The 13,428-nt window shown below is 38.2% G+C and overlaps 1 protein-coding gene across 4 annotated transcripts in view; it reads left to right on the top strand.

The window, feature by feature from the left end:
• The window catches only part of UBE2J1 (ubiquitin conjugating enzyme E2 J1), a 47,302-nt gene extending 33,874 nt beyond the window's left edge, over positions 1-13,428 (top strand). For all 4 annotated transcript variants that reach the window (XM_075046604.1, XM_075046606.1, XM_075046603.1 and 1 more), the window contains 2 exons: positions 3,207-3,338; positions 10,895-13,428. In XM_075046604.1, the coding sequence (XP_074902705.1) occupies positions 3,207-3,338; positions 10,895-11,164 (402 nt within the window). In that variant the 3' untranslated portion in view covers positions 11,165-13,428. The remainder of the gene's footprint in view (positions 1-3,206; positions 3,339-10,894) is intronic.

Below are 13,428 nucleotides of genomic sequence, written 5' to 3'. Positions count from 1 at the left end.
TGTGGTATTGAGAAAGGAATATGAAATTCAGGAGAAAAAATAACAAACCACATTTCCTCATTACAGTTTTCCTGCTACTATGAGCCTCCACCTTTATTCCTGTCTGGTTTAATACAACATTACTTTTTTTTATCAACTTTACATTGACTTGCAAATTGTTTTGTCCATTTTAGGTGCTATATGCCATAAATTCCATTCGGCTTTAAAAAAAAAACCAACAAACCAAAACCTAAAAGATAGACAACTAATAGCATACACATTACTATAAAACAATATGGTTTATCTACATGTTGCCATCACAAGGCATATTTTGCAGTAAAATCAGTTCTCCACTCACCCTCATTATTATTTTTAAATTTGTTGTGGTGGATTGACCCTGGCTGGACATCAGGTGCCCACCAAAGCCGCTCTATCACTCCCCTCCTCAGCTGGACAGGGGAGAGAAAATATAACGAAAGGCTCATGGGTCAAGATAAGGACAGGCAGAAATCACTCAGTAAGTACCGTCACAGGCAAAACGGACTCGACTTGGGGAAATTATTTTAATTTATTACCAATCAAATCAGAGTAGGGTAATGAGAAATAAAACCAAATCTTAAAAAAACTGCTGTCCCCCACCCCTCCCTCCTCCCCAGGCTGAACTCCACTCCCGATTTTCTCTACCTCCTCCTCCTCCACAGCAGCACAGGGGGGACGGGGAATGGGGGTTGGGGTCAGTTCATCACAAGTTGTCTCTGCAGCTCCTTCCTCCTCAGGGGGAGGACTCCTCACTCTTCCCCTGCTCCAGTGTGGGGTCCCTCCCATGGGAGACAGTCCTCCATGAACTTCTCCAACGTGGGTCCTTCCCACAGGCTGCAGTCCTTCACTAACTGCTCCAGCATGGGTCCCTCCCATGGGCTGCAGTCCTTCAGGCACAGACTGCTCCAGTGTGGGTCCCCCACGGGGTCACACGTTCTGCCAGCAAACCTGCTCCAGCGTGGGCTCCTCTCTCCACGGGGCCACGGGTCCTGCCAGGAGGTTGCTCCAGTGTGGACTTCCCACGGGGTCACAGCCTCCTTCGGGCATCCCCCTGCTCCGGTGTGGGGTCCTCTCTCCCCGGGCTGCAGGTGGAGATCTGCTCCCCCATGGACCTCCCTGGGCTGCAGGGGGACAGCCTGCCTCACCATGGTCTTCATCACCACGGGCTGCAGGGGAATCTCTGCTCCAGCGCCTGGAGCACCTCCTGCCCTCCTGCACTGACCTGGGGGGCTGCAGGGCTGGTGCTCTCACATCTTCTCGCTCCTCTCCCTGGCTGAAGTTCCTGCTGCGCAGGGCTTTTTCCCCCTCTCTAAATCTGTTCTCCCAGAGGCACTACCCCCATCACTGATGGGCTCAGCCTTGGCCAGCGGTGGGTCCGTCTTGGAGCCGGCTGGTATTGGCTCCGTTGGACATGGGGGAAGCTTCCAGCAGCTTCTCACAGAAGCCACCCCTGTAGCCCCCTCTGCTACCAAAACCTTGCTGTGCAAACAAATACATATGTTCATCTTCTTTCCTTGAAGGTAAGGGCTGAGAATAGAGAGACTAGGTGACAAAAAAGATAGTTCAGTTTTGGGAACTTTCAAGTGCTTTATTGTTTTGAATGCTAGTCTGACTTCAGTCTAGCATACTAGACTTAGTACTTTCATAAACTAAAATAAATCAAATTCACATTTTGTAGTGTATGTGCTTTATAGAGATTAACGGTAAAGATGAAATGAGCTTTTCTTGGAAAAAGCAGAAGTATGTACAGGTTCCAGGGAAGCAACTTACAACTGGATATGGGAAAGGGAAATTCACCCTGTGGGTTGGAGATGCTCAAAAGTTGACTGAATATGACTCTGCTTTGAGGAGGGAGTTGGACCAGGTGACATCTAGAGGTTCATTGCAACCTAAATTATTCATATTCCTGTGTTGCTTTGTTGCTAGTCCATATTTGAGTCATAACTTGTCCTGTCTGATATTAAAGTTCATAATAGTCAAGTGCAAAAGGAAGGCAGTTTTGTCAGTTTGTAAGTGGTTTTAAATGTTAAATTAATGTTCAGGTTGTTTCATTGACATATTTTTCAGATTCTCCTGAGGTAATATACATCAAGAAACAGGGAATTTAATTTCCTCACACAAAATACTATCATGAAAGAATATTATTATGTTGTGATCTTATTAGCTTGTTATCAGCATAGTTGGTTGTTTTCTAATACACTGTATTTCTTACTACTACTACCACTACTTATATCTGCATTTGAAGACAGGTATTAGATTTGGAATTGTCATCTTTACAATAAATTGAGATCTAGATATATGACTTGGGAGATGACTTGCTTGCTGATAAAAATTGATCTGGTCATGACATTTTTTTTTAAATGTGTATAAATTTTTAAGTGCTTCAGTCCAGGACTATGATGTTATGTCCTTTTCTATTCCCAATGGATTATTGCAGGCATATATACTGTTTTAACAAGAGGTTTGTTCGTGGTCTTCTACATGTTACTACAGATCTCTTGTCTGAAATTTCCAAAAGAGTGAAACCTAAATTCTGGGAATTGAATGCTTATTTGACATTTTATAAAGGTGTACAAAAGCACTATTATAAGACTTGTATTTTTTCTTTTGCTCTGCTTGTGCTGAAATTTAAATAGTGGAAACTGAGGTATGCGTGCCTGACACAGTGTAGTGCCATGCATATATGTCCACTCTGGCTGTGAGGCAACTTCAGTACTAGAACAAGTATAGCCACATTAAATTAGCACTTACTGGAGGCTAGTTAGCCCTGCTGAGAAACAGGCTGTATTAGTTCATTTGTAACAACAGTAGTCAGCATTCACTTAAGGACATGAGAAACAAAAGTTTTAAAAAATGGTTTTATTTCTGGCATAATGTTGTCCTGGATTTTCTAAAGAATTTTCTTTTTTGCTCTATACATCTCTGTGTTTTTTGAATGTTATACCTGTTGTTATACACAAACAAAATTATTTTTTAAACTGATGTTTGCACATCTGTAGTCTTATTTCTAAAGAATGAGAATTTCTTAATTGTTGGTATGTAATTAAACTGCGGTTGGGATACTTGATTATTACATTTCAGTAAGTCTCATATTCTCCATGCGTTAAAACACACATTCCAAAATAAGCCAGATCTTTTTGGAGGAACTTCGATCTTGTCTCTGAAGCATACATATGTACTCCTTGTAGGCAGAAGTCAATGCATCCAGGAAGCCTGATGCTGGACCCTCAAACATTTCAGGATTGAACCACTCTGCAGCTTCACGTGAACCCCAGCAGGATGGTGCAGCTAGAGCATTCCAGGATCCAACAAGTGCAACGGTATGGTCTGTCTTTGAACTCTATCAGCGCAAGTACAGGCATAGTCTGAACATGAAATCAGTACTGTTAAGCTGATTGGAGGCTTCATTAAGAGTATGTAGTTCATACATTTCTTCTAGAACTTCTGCATACTTTTATATAAAATCTATGTGTAAACTTTAGCAAATAGTATGCTGATCACTTTTAGAAATAGCAGTCTCTCTGCTTTTACTTCCTTCTCTTAAAAACAATAAATAATGTTCTTTTAGCAATTCTTGTTCCCACTAGTTCCTTTAATGTATGTGTTAACAGTTCATTAAAATATTATGGTGTCTGAAGTACTACAATTTACCATCTGCATAATATATCATGGGGTTTTGCAATAGAATTCTTAGCCAGAGGCAAAAAAAGTTTCAGTGATAATTTGTAGCTTTTAAATATTAATTAAGGATATCTTCCTGGTTCTTATAACCTATTAAGTAAATCTGACTAAAATATTCTTACCATTTGAAGTATGACACGTTTTAATGCTGCTAGGTGTAGGGCTTACATAATGGTTTCGGAAGTGACCGAGGCCTGGTGGCGAGCCAAGGCAGCTGCTGTTATGACTGTGGCAAATGCAATCTAAATTCACTGATAAATTGCAGGCAAATCCCAGCTAAGCTGTCTTTTTTACAGAGGATGGGGCTGCAGATCATTTAAAAAAACTAAAACACGTCAAATAACGTCAGACCATCTGTTGCGTGTTTGCAACATATTTTCAAGCTATGTAGAAATATAAACATGCTAATAGCATACTTTTTCCCCCCCAATAAGGATTTTTCCAGATTGTTCAGGATTTAATAAACCATTTTATTTTATTCTTCTTATTACAAATCCTGGCTAATATAGTAGAACTAGCCAAAATACCAAGGCATTGCTAGCATTTTCTTGAGGAAAAAGAGAATGATTTTTTTTTTTTGATTAATCCCATTTCCAAGAAATTTGTTTTAATCAGTTATGCTGATTTGATAAGAAATGATTAACTTAATTTTCAACAGAACAGTCCCATGTGAAATGAGACCTTTAAACATATAAATGTATGTAAAAATATATGTGATAAACTGTAAATGAAGAGACGTGGATTTGTGTTTTAAGGGATCATACTGTCACACTTAGGATTGTTAGTTTGAGTTTGAAGCAATATCTGTGTGTCTGAGCTGCCACATTTTGAGCGTTAGGAATCTTCTGGAGCCATTGGGAAGTGAAAACTTAGAGCCACACAGTGGAAGAAAGAAATGCGTAACAGGAAAGACTATTTTAAAGAATTTGAGCTTGCTATTTTTGTGTTCTTATTCATGCAAAAGTTAATAGAAATCTCAAAGTAGGGGGCCGGAGGCCTTGCTCTGCTGATAGATATGAAAGAGTATCCATGCAAACCTCAGACCCTTTCTACTCAGCTGGGCTTCTTGCATGTGTAAAATCAGTTTGTTGGGTTAGTTCTTGTTGTGTAAAGACCTAATTCTACCTTACTAAATTGTAAGTGTTAGATGTGGGCAACATCAAAACTATTTTTTTCTCTTCTTAGATAAAATGTTTACCACTTACACTACAAATGTGTGTTTAATTAAAAGCTATTGTACAAAATTTCCTGTTGTGAACTTGAGATTTATGCCCTTTGAGAATAAAAAGGGCAGAGGTAGACCCAATGCTGAATCCTTGTATTAGCTTGCATGATTCCTTTTGGTATAGTAGATTTAATGTGCCGAACTCTGAAGTCATGGGACCTTATGTCCTGCTACACAATACAGAGGGAAAAAATAGCAGTAATTGTGCAGGAAGAACAGAGTGTTACCTTTCTTCTGGTCTTAGAACAGCTGTAACTAGTCTTCATTAAAAACATGGTGGTAAATAGATGCTAAGGACAGGGTCTACCTGTAGGTGAAGAGGAGGGAATCTGTAGGCTATGTTTTACTATGGGAAAACCAATCTACAGCCTGCTTCACAGGCGAGTTTGTTCTTTCCAGCAACAATTGTCTATTCCATGATTTTTACCTTTAAGCTCCTTGAAAGGACAAAGATTTTTTGCAATTAATTAATGGCAGGGCAATTGTGATGCCCTTCCTGGGATAGATTTAACTGAATTCTTGTGTGAGGAGCACACTGAAATGGATCTGTGGCATGGCATTGCTTTGAGTCCATTCCCCATGTTCCACGTGGGGCCTTATTCCTGAAGAGAGAATTTCTCTTTCCATCAGAAAAAAAGATATTTTGAATTAACTTTCCCTTCTGTCAGCTTTCACTTAGGAAAAGGAACATAGCCTCACTGACTGAAGAAACCACAAGACTTACAGTATGTCAGTAAAGCATTTTTTTTTTTACTTTCAAAACTCAATTTGAAATAGTGGTTTCTGGTTTAGTAATGGCAGTTGTTACATTAACAGCAATGCTATCATAGTGGGAACTGTTGTGTTGTTCAGTACTTTAGTCTTCCTGATTTTTGCCTGTGAAGAGACTTGCTGTGTGGTGTAATTGTTGCATGGATGTGTTTGTCTATGCTGTTGGAGAGGTGCACTATGTGTTCTTGACTTTTGGGCTCTCCCTGCCTGACCTCATCTTCTAGGTCACTTCCCTCCCTCCCCACCTTCTCTTGTCATTTTGCCAGACCAACAGCCAGTATCTTAATGCCACGCTTAATTACTACAGTGTCCACTTTGGTCTGCACTCTAGCAGAGGACTAAATACCTTCCCAGTGCAATGTTGAATATATATTTCCTGAGTTCCTGCTGTTTAAAAAGCAGACAGAGGGATAGAAGTTGTGTCTCCAGCATAGCACGTGGTGATGATGAAGATGACTTTTTGCCATACTTTTCGTCAAGACCTGTGCATTGATTGTTCCCATTCATGGCCCTTTTAGCACTGACTGAAGAGTACACCACTAGTACAAATGTTGCACATTGCCTGTTAAAATTTTGTGCACCTATATTACTAGAGAATATTTATCAAATATTTAAGTAACTTATCTTTGAATGAAGAAAGAGGAGGGGGGGTGATGATTCTCACACCAGTGGTAGTTGCTTCCCAGGAGAACTTATAACAACATTATCGAGGTTTGCAGGTACAAGGCAGTGAGTACAACAGCATGAGAACCATGAAAAGAACAACGCTGCCATGGAGGGTCTGGAAAATGCTGCCACTGCAGCTTGGGTAAAAGGATCCAGAGCTGCAAAGAACAGGCATTAAGCGTTATTAAGACTAAACAATAGGCTACCTAAAGCATTATGCAGCATAGTACTTGTGAGGAGTCTGAAGCCAGTGCAGAAAACATCTATGATGAGACTACTTCTGACAATATATATACATATTTTTTCTTTTTTTTCCTTTTTTCTTTTTTCTTTTCCCCCTCTTTTTTCTCTTTTTTCGTTTCTCCTTGTTTCTCCTTGTTTCTCCTTGTTTCTCCTTGTTTCTCCTTGTTTCTCCTTGTTTCTCCTTGTTTCTCCTTGTTTCTCCTTGTTTCTCCTTGTTTCTCCTTGTTTCTCCTTGTTTCTCCTTGTTTCTCCTTGTTTCTCCTTGTTTCTCCTTGTTTCTCCTTGTTTCTCCTTGTTTCTCCTTGTTTCTCCTTGTTTTCTTCAGTTTGTAGTAGCTGTTGATGTCTACTCAGGGCAAAGTAGTGGTACATTACTCCCGTTTGAGTATTCATATTGCAAGCAAGGTACTGCTGAAAGTTGGCTTGATAAAAGTAATTGCCCTTAGCATTAAGAAAATGAGATTCTTCCACATCTGAGCAGAAGAATGTTTTAGAATTAATATGTTGTAGACAGTCAGGTTGGACTCAGGTCCAGATTAAGTCACCTACTATGCCAGTGGTCACCTAAACGTTGGTACAAAATTCTGATCACAGTCCATGGTACTGGTTAGTGGAGGCTGGAGAGCACTGGAGCTCACTGAGAAGCAGAGGCTGGCAGGCTGCGTTGCTCTGTCTGTGCCCCTGATCACACTGACTAAATCCACATGGACCGTCATGGGAGTCTGAACTCCTACCATGCCTGTAGCAACCTACATTTAGGGTTTTGATGTGGAATGATGTCCCACTTTGGTGCTTATAGTCGTTGAATAAAATTGTGATTATTATTAAGTATCAACATGACAAGCTAAAAACTGTGGTTAGACTTTTTTTCTGATAACCTGGGAATACATTAATCCTCAGTACACCTGTTATTAAACAATATACTATAGTAGTGTCCTGCACTAATATACTGGCCAGATGAAGTGTTATAATGAGGAGTAATGAAATAAACAGTATAACTGAAGTCAACTAATCTTGAACTGATGAGGGGGATTTCTGTGAGGAAATGAGGCTATGTTCTGATACATGAGATTTAGAGAAGCCCTTATTTTTAATGATATGTTCTGAATGATACATTGTTAAAAAGTGTTTCCTTTTATCACTATTAAGTGGTGTCTTAAGTTTTGTAATACTACAGCAACAATTTTAAGTGTCTTGGCAATCAGGAGTACTTGGCCCAACTTTGATTCATTAAAAAATAGACATTTTTCTTATTAGCCTTTAAGCTATGCTGTGTCAAACTTCAGCTGTTCTTCAGTTGGAAGTTATATACACAAACCAAGTTTTTCACCTATACTTAAACCTTCTTATTTCTGTATCTCTCTGACATCATGAGTATAACTGAAGGAGGCTTCAGTAACCCAGAGGATTTATATGGTTCTGAGTTCCTAGAGTTTGCTATATTTTTAAAACATCCCTTCTAAGATTATTTAATACTTCCAGCATTCCGATAAAAATTTTTTAAATAGTGGCCTGGAGACATAAATGATGCAGTGAATGCTACCATTCTGCAGTAGACTGAACATACTGTAAATTTCCTTACTTGCATTTTGTTATATGATAGAACTTTTCGTTAATTCTAATATATGTACATTTTAGTGAACTAGCCTTACTCATTGAACTCAGATGTCCTTGGAGCAAAGTTTTCTACTAGTTCTAACAATTTCAGAAGCTTCAGAACTAATATGACACATAAAGTGCATATTCAGTGACTGTAAAGATCAAATGCTAAAGGTGGCTACAACATAGCTCTTATTAAACATTTTTATTTTTAGTTTATTAAGCCCTCATCCCCAGCATTTCCAGTATGGTTTGGCAGAAAATGACTTAAAATTGAATGGACACTGTGTCTTGTGAGGTGTTGCATTAGTCTAAAAATCTTGACTTTTTTGCTTAAGGAGAATTTAAAAACTTGCCATAAGTGAAGACAAGATGATTGTGATTTTTTGAATTTATAATAAAGCCCATCTGCCATTTGTGGGATTCTTAACAATTAAGTCTTCAAACAAAAAAAATCTTTATCTAGATATATATATTATTTAAGATATAGTAGCATCTGGTGCCGAATTTATATTGCGTAGTGATCACTCCTTTTTTATCTAACTTACTTCTGCATGTCTGCTGATACTTGGTCATTGATTACATTGGAAATCCCAAGGCAGTGTGTTAGCTTGGCTTTGGGTGAAGCAGTCAGTTTTCTGCTGTCCTGATGCATCTATATAATTTCCTCCAAAAAAATAATTTAAAGCCTTGCAATTGTCAGTGAGGTTTCTCTTGAATCACAGCTCCCTTCATGTCAGTGTATGGCACCTTGTCTCATTCAGAACAGGGCCTTTTTGTTTTATTTTTAAATTAAAAATTTGCTGTGTTGGGAAGAAACCCAAGAAAACTTGCTGTGTGACAGCAAGTGCTAGTTACTTTTCTTAGTAAGTATGAAGGATCAGTAATATTCCTAGACTTCTTTTTTTAATTGTTCCTTTTTTAAATGCTACTTTAAGAAGAATAACCCTTTGCCTGCTGAATTTGCAGTTCTTGCTTCCTGAATTCAATTCTTTACCTCTCCCCTTCTGAAAGATGGGAGTGTAGGTGAATCTAGGAATTTCATTTTTCGAAAGCTCAGCTTCCGTGAGTCTTTATTTTCCTTGGCATTGAGGAGCTTTCAAATGGGTTCAGTACGGAGCAGAATGAGTTTCCTCTGCAGTGTAGTGGAAATCATGGCAAGCTGCTCGTGGTGTTCTTGGCTGTCTCTGCTGATAAAATAAATCTTTTAAAAACATTTTTCTTTGAAGCTACCCGAGCCGTTTGCTTGCTTAGGCAAGAAACCTGTGTAAACAGGCAAGTTGTCAAATGTGGCAAGTAATTACATCAGTCTTCCTTGCTGAAAATAAACAGTAGGAAATACTAACGATGAAGAGATAGGAAAGGAAGGTCTCTTCCCCGGGCTAGTCAAGTCACTGATTAGGTGAAAATTTGGAGTGCTTCTCCCACACGCAGAATATGTGACCAAAGAGTCAGAGGACCAAGGGCTACTGACTGCTTTGTGGATTATCAAATGGGATACACAGCTGAGGACATTCCCTGTCTGGCCATGTGGAAAGGATATCTTTTGTGGATGTAGCAGCTGGCTGAAACAGTGCATAGGGTTATGGATATTGTGTCCATTAAAAGGCCTTTGCTTAGAAGCAAATATAAAATGTCCAGAATTCTAGTTTTACCTGCTGTAATGATAATCAATCTTTTCGAAGAAGGGAGCGGGGAGAAAGGTAACTCTGGAAAATAGCTGCAGGTTGCTTTAAGTGGGGATACCTGATGCCTGCAAACTGTTCTGAGAAGTGAAGAGAAGACTTCAAAAAAATAACTTTTTCAGAGCTACTGGTTTTTTTAAACACAAACATTTTGACAAGGTTCAATTTTAATTTCCAACAACTGTGCTGAGTCACTATTTTTAATATTAAAATGTTGGATTTAGTATTGCAAGCAGGGTTAGGCCGGTGGAATATCAGAACGCATAGTTTCAATCTTACAGACTGAAAAATTATTTTCTTTAGAATAATACTCTCCTGAGCTGAACATCAGTTGCCAGTGTTAATGTTTTTTTACTACATATAATGGTAGACCAACGTTTGACCAGTAGAGGGCAATAGGTATGTGCATGCATAAATACAGTGCTCAATAATTCGTGCTGGAATCACTTGGGTGTTCTGTATCCAGGATTTTTGTTTTGTTTTTTCCAGTGGTGGTGGTGGTGATGAGAACAGACTTTTGGACCCAGCTGTCCACAGAAAGCAGTGCAGCATTGCTTAATTATAGTTCTCTGGACTTCTTCCTTTCTTGCCCTCCCGAACGTGGTTCTCTGTCAGTATAGGTGACATTACAAATCCTCAGAGACTTAACTATCTGGAGGATTATTAAAGATTTCTTGAACTGCAAAGAGTTACGCAAATCCTAGACAAAGATATTCGAAATCTCTGGATTTGGAACCAATCTAGAATTCAAATACTGTTTGACAGACTTTCTTCAGACTTTCCTTGTCCTTAGAACTGCTAATTTGCAGCTTGAAATAGACTTCTTCTCGAGGTAGTGTATGGACAAAAGTGATGGCTATAACAATCTCATAATTACTAGTGACATGTATTAACAGGCTTTCAAGTATTAACAATTATCCAAAGAGCCCATTTTAGTCCTAATGATTTTATTCCTTGCTAATCTTACACACCATCTTGCTTCACAACTCTCTGTGTTTCCTTTTCAGTCTGAAACTCAGAACAGCAGCGCAGCGGCCAGTCAAGAGCACACTCCGCCTGTGACCACTAACACGTCTATGAGTCCTCGGCAGCGCCGTGCCCAGCAGCAGAGTCAGAGACGGGCTCCGTCTTCGACTGACTTTAATCGGGTACAGCAGCAAAGAGTCAACATGAACCACACTGGATCAACCGTTCTGATTGTCCTTCTGACTTTTGCATTGGCAGCTCTTATATTTCGTAGAATATGCTTGGCTAACGAGTATATATTTGAGTTATAGGGTTGTTTATCGTAAGAGCAGTGACTTGAATGCTTCATTGAACATTCTGTATTGGGTATGACATAAGAACTGTTTACAAAGATTACTTTTTGTATTTACTCTTAAATTCTTATGAATGTTAATGTACCTACAGATACATTACTTGTAAGAAAAGCAAAGTTGGAAGTTTAACTACCAACAAGTGTTAATTGAGTGCCCACTAGATACTTGGAGAAACAGTGCAGTGGAATAGTAACATTAAGGCATGTAGGAGGGGAGTCAATTTGAGTAATTTATCAACTAGAAAAAGACAATTTTTAAAAAGTGGTTGATTCACTTTTTTATGGAGTGTAAATGCATTCAATCACCCCATCTAAGTTAGTAAAAGATTTGACATTGGAGAAGGAATTATAAAATGAAACACTACTATGTGTTTGTGTCCAGTGAACTCTTAATTTAGAGGGGATACGGTTTTGTAACCACTTTTATTTACCGTGACGCATTTCTAGAAGGGGAACATGTACGAATTGGTTGTGATGCTGCTTTGTGTGTGTGAAAGGGGGAAAGGAGTAGGGGAGGAAAGCAGGGGCCAGAAAACTACTTGCATTATTTTGATTTTATTTTTTGGAAGAAAGATTGGATAATCTTTTGCAAGATTTGAATGTCCTCTTCTAATACTCGCAATTGTATATCTTGGTTTTTTAAATTTGAAGATTATATAAAACATGTCTATTCTTGCAATAGTTATAAATATATAATATAATTATTTACCCAGAGCTATTGTCTTTTAATTATACCAGAAATATACATGTGTTGAACTGAATGTTTCATATGTGGTTTTATTTACTAAAGAAAATTTAAACCTTATTATACTTAAACTCTCATATATATGAACATGCTTAAGAGAAATATTTATTAAAACCCTGGCAGTAATAAACAGTTTCAAGCCAGCCTTCAGTTGTTTCAAGTATTACATGGCCTTTTGTTTTTGGTTTGTGGGGGTTTTGGGTTTTTTTTTGTTTCAGTGTTTTGTTTTTTGTTTTGTTTTTTTTTTTTAACAAAAAATCAATATTGGACCCAGAGGCTTTTTGTATTATTAGTTTATTAAAAAAGTAACTCATAATATTCATGAATGCTGTGAAATCACATATACAAGCAATAGACCTACAATTGTTAGGTTTTTGAGAGGTTTTGTCTGTCAATGTTTAAGTATTGCGGTGAAGTAGAAGAAAGCAATCAGTGGGATAATTTTCCTCTTGTATTACTGTTCACATTTAAATGTATTCTAGCATGTTTATTTCAAAGACAATGAAATTTAGCTAACTTGTTTCATTGCTGTCAAACACGATAGCACTGACTTAAGTGAGATTCTCATCCTGTTTCTCAGCATTTATCAAGCTACCTACAGCTTTCCTAAATTTTGTTAAATATATTATGTATTAGTGTTGTGAAACATTAAAGTAGCTGTAACAACTTCTAAAATAAGGAAGGCCCATTGTGTGTTTAAGGGGGATGTGGAAATTAAAAAAAGCAAAACCTGAGTTCCTTTTTAGCACTTCTTGTGGATTGTTGATAATCTTGTTTGCAGGTACAATGGAACAAAGATCAAAAAATAGTTTTCTTAAGAAGTTCACACAAAAGTATGTAGTTTGTTCAGCCAGTTCAGCAGTTACTTACACATTCTGCTACAGAACAATTTAATGTCAATATATTAATTGATGTGTTTTCACCTAATTTGTATATTTATTTCATCAGAAATTAAGAACAAAAAAACCCCACACCAAACCCCCAAAAAACCTCTCCAGATCCTGTAGCCTAAAATATAAAAGTACCTGTGTTTCCTAGTTGGTATGTTGCTTGAATACCTGTTCTATTCAAGTATTGCAAACCTGGGCTCACAGAAGAGAGTTCTGAAGGAGGTCTGACCCAAAAGGCAGTTTTGCTGGGTTTTGACCCACCTGGTCCTCGAAGTTTGCTCTGAATGTGGTTTTCTTTTCCCAGAGCCTCGCTGCTGTGCCAGGCAAACTTTTGCTCTCGTACCTGTACCACACGCTGGCTGTTAGTAAAGCAGCTAAGTCTTCTGCAAAGAGGCAGTCTATATTGCCCTTTGAATGGGTTATGAGAAAATAAGCTTTGAGTGGTTTCTGAAAACAGCCTCTTCCTTGTGATTAACGAAATAGCTGCTTTGTAGCTTTTCATTTTTATTTCAGACTTTTAAAATAAAAGTTAAAATGCCTGATTGTGCAAATACCTATTTGAAAAAATAAATATTAATGGTGACTTGA

Source organism: Buteo buteo, chromosome 15 (assembly GCF_964188355.1).
Source record: "Buteo buteo chromosome 15, bButBut1.hap1.1, whole genome shotgun sequence".
In the NCBI taxonomy this organism is placed as follows: Eukaryota; Metazoa; Chordata; class Aves; order Accipitriformes; family Accipitridae; genus Buteo; species Buteo buteo.
The sequence above is the reverse complement of the archived record's forward strand: the minus strand, read 5'-3'. Positions and strand labels throughout refer to the sequence as shown.